This window comes from Charadrius vociferus, unplaced genomic scaffold, assembly GCF_000708025.1.
Source record: "Charadrius vociferus isolate BGI_N301 unplaced genomic scaffold, ASM70802v2 scaffold418, whole genome shotgun sequence".
In the NCBI taxonomy this organism is placed as follows: Eukaryota; Metazoa; Chordata; class Aves; order Charadriiformes; family Charadriidae; genus Charadrius; species Charadrius vociferus.
This window is the reverse complement of record NW_009649614.1, coordinates 164,523-168,286: the sequence shown is the minus strand read 5'-3', so window position 1 is coordinate 168,286 and position 3,764 is coordinate 164,523. Positions and strand designations below refer to the sequence as shown.

The 3,764-nt window shown below is 35.6% G+C and overlaps 1 protein-coding gene across 1 annotated transcript in view; it reads right to left on the bottom strand.

Moving 5' to 3' along the window:
- Positions 1 to 134: 134 nt before the first annotated feature.
- Positions 135 to 3,764, bottom strand: part of LOC104291290 (chromosome unknown open reading frame, human C9orf64) — a 6,720-nt gene continuing 3,090 nt past the window's right edge. The window contains exons 3-4 of the mRNA XM_009890500.1: positions 1,697 to 1,892; positions 135 to 450 (exon numbers count right to left, since the gene is read on the bottom strand). Of these exons, the coding sequence (XP_009888802.1) occupies positions 218 to 450; positions 1,697 to 1,892 (429 nt within the window). The 3' untranslated portion in view covers positions 135 to 217. The remainder of the gene's footprint in view (positions 451 to 1,696; positions 1,893 to 3,764) is intronic.

The window sequence follows — 3,764 nt, the reverse complement described above, 5'->3', positions numbered from 1 at the left end:
GAACCAGAGGGGGGAAAAAAAAAAAAAAAAAAAAAAAAAAGAAAAACAACATAAAAAAAAAAGAAAAACAACAACAACAAAAGGCACGCTGCTAATACATCACAGCATTTCACTCTGCCAGTTCCAAATTAGATTATGACAAAGCACTGCATGAAAAGAGAAATCGCAAAATTCGAAAAGACAACGTGCGGATACAACAGCGGCCATGAGGTCGGACTTAGTAATATATACACCGCACTCGATGAAACGGAATATCTTTCATCTCTTCCCTGTGGTCCCTGGCGTAGTCCCAGAGGTAGTAATCGAGTAAAACCGCATTGATCTTCTCGCGCATGTCCTGACCCTTCTTCTCATAGAGCTCCAGCAGGTGCTTACAGATGAGCGCACAGCACCAAATGGAACAGCCACGGATCTCCACCTCCTCCTTATCCCCAGACTGAAAAATTGTTCCTGCGGGACGCAAGACACAGCAATCCAATTATGTTCAGCAGACACAAGCTCCAGGATGGCCTGAATTTGCCTTATTTTTTTGCCCTCGCCCTCCACATTTATTCTATTCTAGGACTGCAGTTCTCATGACTTACACTACAACTGCTGACAATGTTGCTGTGCGCTTATAAATTTACCTCCCATTCAATTAAAACAACATCCTGTATTCCAAGAGAGCGGTTTAAGAAAACAACAGGTGTTTGGGCTATACTGCACATTGTATGACTATTTCGTTGCTTGTAGAGACAGAAAGGATAGTGAAACATAACACTCAGTCTATTTTCTGCCAGGACTGCTCTAAAATTTAAAAATAATAATAAAAAACAAACCCAAACTAACAACACCAAAACCTATATATATAAATATAAAGGGACCCATTTGTTTGAATGACTTGGATAAGAACGTCCTTACTAGGATTCATCAAAAATATAAATTGCCTACATGATCTATTTTATCTATAGAGATATATGTAGGCATGTATAATATATATATGGCCATTCTGTTAAGATCCATGAACAATTGCATTTATCTGTTTATCTTGCTGTGTAATTTTAAAATTGCATAAAAGCAGCCCTAGCTCTAAATACAGTCATTTTATGGCAGAAAAGTGATTAGTTTATGTTTTTATCCACCGAAGTTCATAATTAGTAACTACTGGAAGATGGAACCATGCTTAAAAACGAGACTCTAGTCTCATGCTATTAACTTCATTTAAAGCAATCTCTTTTTTTTAATGGATGCTTGTAATATTACCTTGCTTGTCACTAGCAGTTAAATGCAGATAAAGAGGAATCCCTGTACTTCTACATCATCTTTGAACTAATGAAGAAATTGTTGATTTTTTCCCTAAACCTCAAAAATCACAACCACAGTCATGCTGAAAAGTGTTTCTGGCAACAGCAGCCCTTCAGAAACCTCAAGAGATCAACTGGCTTAGGGTCTCTTTAATCCTTGCCTTGTCAATGTTTAATCCAAGGAACAGTTATGTCTTTATAAAAATGCAACCTTAAGATCTCATTCAAGATCGATGTTAGAGACTCAGTCCCTTCCTGTCACCGCATCACCACATAAGAAGCCCTTATTCCTTGGAGAAAAAAAAAAAAGTACACATAACCCTTACATGGACAAAACATTACATTTTAAAAGTAGCTTTAGTCTTCACTGTCAGGAGGTAAGATTACTTGCTACCAGTAAGGAAGGAACAAACCTTCACGTAGTTTCTTCATTAGTTCTTCAGAATACTTCATTGCTTTTAAGTGAACAAGAACTTGAGGAATTCTGTAGTCAGCAAATATAGTTAGACTAGAAATGTCACCAAAAAGGCCATCTCCTTTGCCTTCTAATACACTCCATGTATCAGCCACGAGTATTTGTGCCCGTTTGTAGAAAGACACCTTCTTTTTCTGAGGAAAGAAATTTACAAATTGTTTAAGTGCCTGAAACATCAATAAGTAACGCAAGCGACATATACAGAGATAGATGGGTAAGAGTTACATGTACAGAGACAGATAGGTAAGAGTTACATTAAACTATCATTTGGTTAAGCCAACGTACTAATTAACTAAAACAGAATAGAAGTGCAACACTCTTAAACACCTTAAAATCTGAACAATACCAAACAAGTATCATGTGGAATGCTCATAAATAAATTGAAATAAAAGAAAAACATAGTAGAAGCCACTGCAGTGGAATAAAAATTGTTTAGATTCCACTTGGATCTCAGAACACATTAGTGTTGGTTTACTTCGACTTGGCAAACACTGTAGTTGGAGTCCAGCAAACATTAATTCTTTCAGAAACCCCAAAGTTCATCAAACCTTTTATTTCAAGACGTGTAAAAGGCATGTATTGGATTAGACAATTAAAACTTTTAATTTATCTATTTGTCTGTAATGTTAAGGAAATAAAATTGTAGTGACAACTTTAATGAATGCTCGTTCGAGTGTTGTGTAGTGTAAATTCCTAGTTAAAGAGGAGAGAAGAAAAATAATTCCAGTGGAAGGTGTATTCACAAATACATGATTTTCTTAGATACTATGCATGCTTCTATTTTTGTCATAAACTTTTTTGCTGGTGCCAATCCTGCTTTTGTGACCACTCACATGGGGAAAAACTAAAGATATGCTCCAATCTGTATGCTGCTGAGGTTTTGACTCTATGATGAACACAATGTGAATGTAAATCCACATCTTCAAAGAAAAAAAAAGTATTAATGGGTTATAGTTTTTTCTTCCCTTTATAGCTAGAAGACATTTGCAACTTTTGACAATGTATGCTAAACAACAATATGTAACTGGAATGGCTAATGTGAAATACAAGTAGGAGGAAATTCAACTTATTTCCAGTTTTATTTTGCTACTTTTCACATCACCACAACTTACAAATGGTATTTTTTAAGCTAATTTAATTTTACTTTATTGCCAAGATGCTACAACTATTCCTGAGAGGAAAGCATATTTTTTGTCATTAAATACTATTCTCCAGAAAACACTGAGAACAAGACGTCCGACTGCATTCCACAGAAAAACTTCTGCAAACACCCTGAAAACTCCTTTCCCTGTCCTTCATTCTATACTTGACACAGATGCACAAACTCATTTCTAGAAAACATACACAATTTTGTATGTTAAATAATAAAACACCACTTGAAACACCACAACAGGAAGTAACTAATTAATAAACAAAATCCCCTTATAGCTCCCACTGCCCCAAAGCTAATGGAAATAAAGGACGCTGCTCTTTTATAGCATTAAGAGTTTTCCAATATAGTAAAGAACAGATCGTCTCCAGCACCACACCATTTTCCAAGAGCAAAGGAAGGGAGAATTCAAATGCAACTTTTCATCTCATGCTGCAATTTAATTTGGAAGAAAAATACTGTCTGGGACTTGTGATTGAACAGATGAATTTATAATTTAATTTGTTCAATTACTGTTAATTTTTATGCTTCGCAGAGCTTCTGAAGTTTATGTAAAATTTTCAATATGAAAAAGTCTACTAAGCACTTCCCATAAGCTTTTCCACCACTCTTTTCAACAGAAAGCAAGGAAAGCGTTAGGTGGATAATACTGTGTCTCAAATATAGTATCATTTGTCCAAAAATGTAACATCTTACCAGATGGCAATACAACTACAGTTCTTTCTTTTTCCTGCAACACCCTCACTTTCCACAAAAAGCTACCACATATAAGCACGCTTGTGTCTCCTCTCCACTACAATGAGCCAGTATCAAGAGACATAACTAATTATGACTGACCAATGTTAAAAGAAAGAGT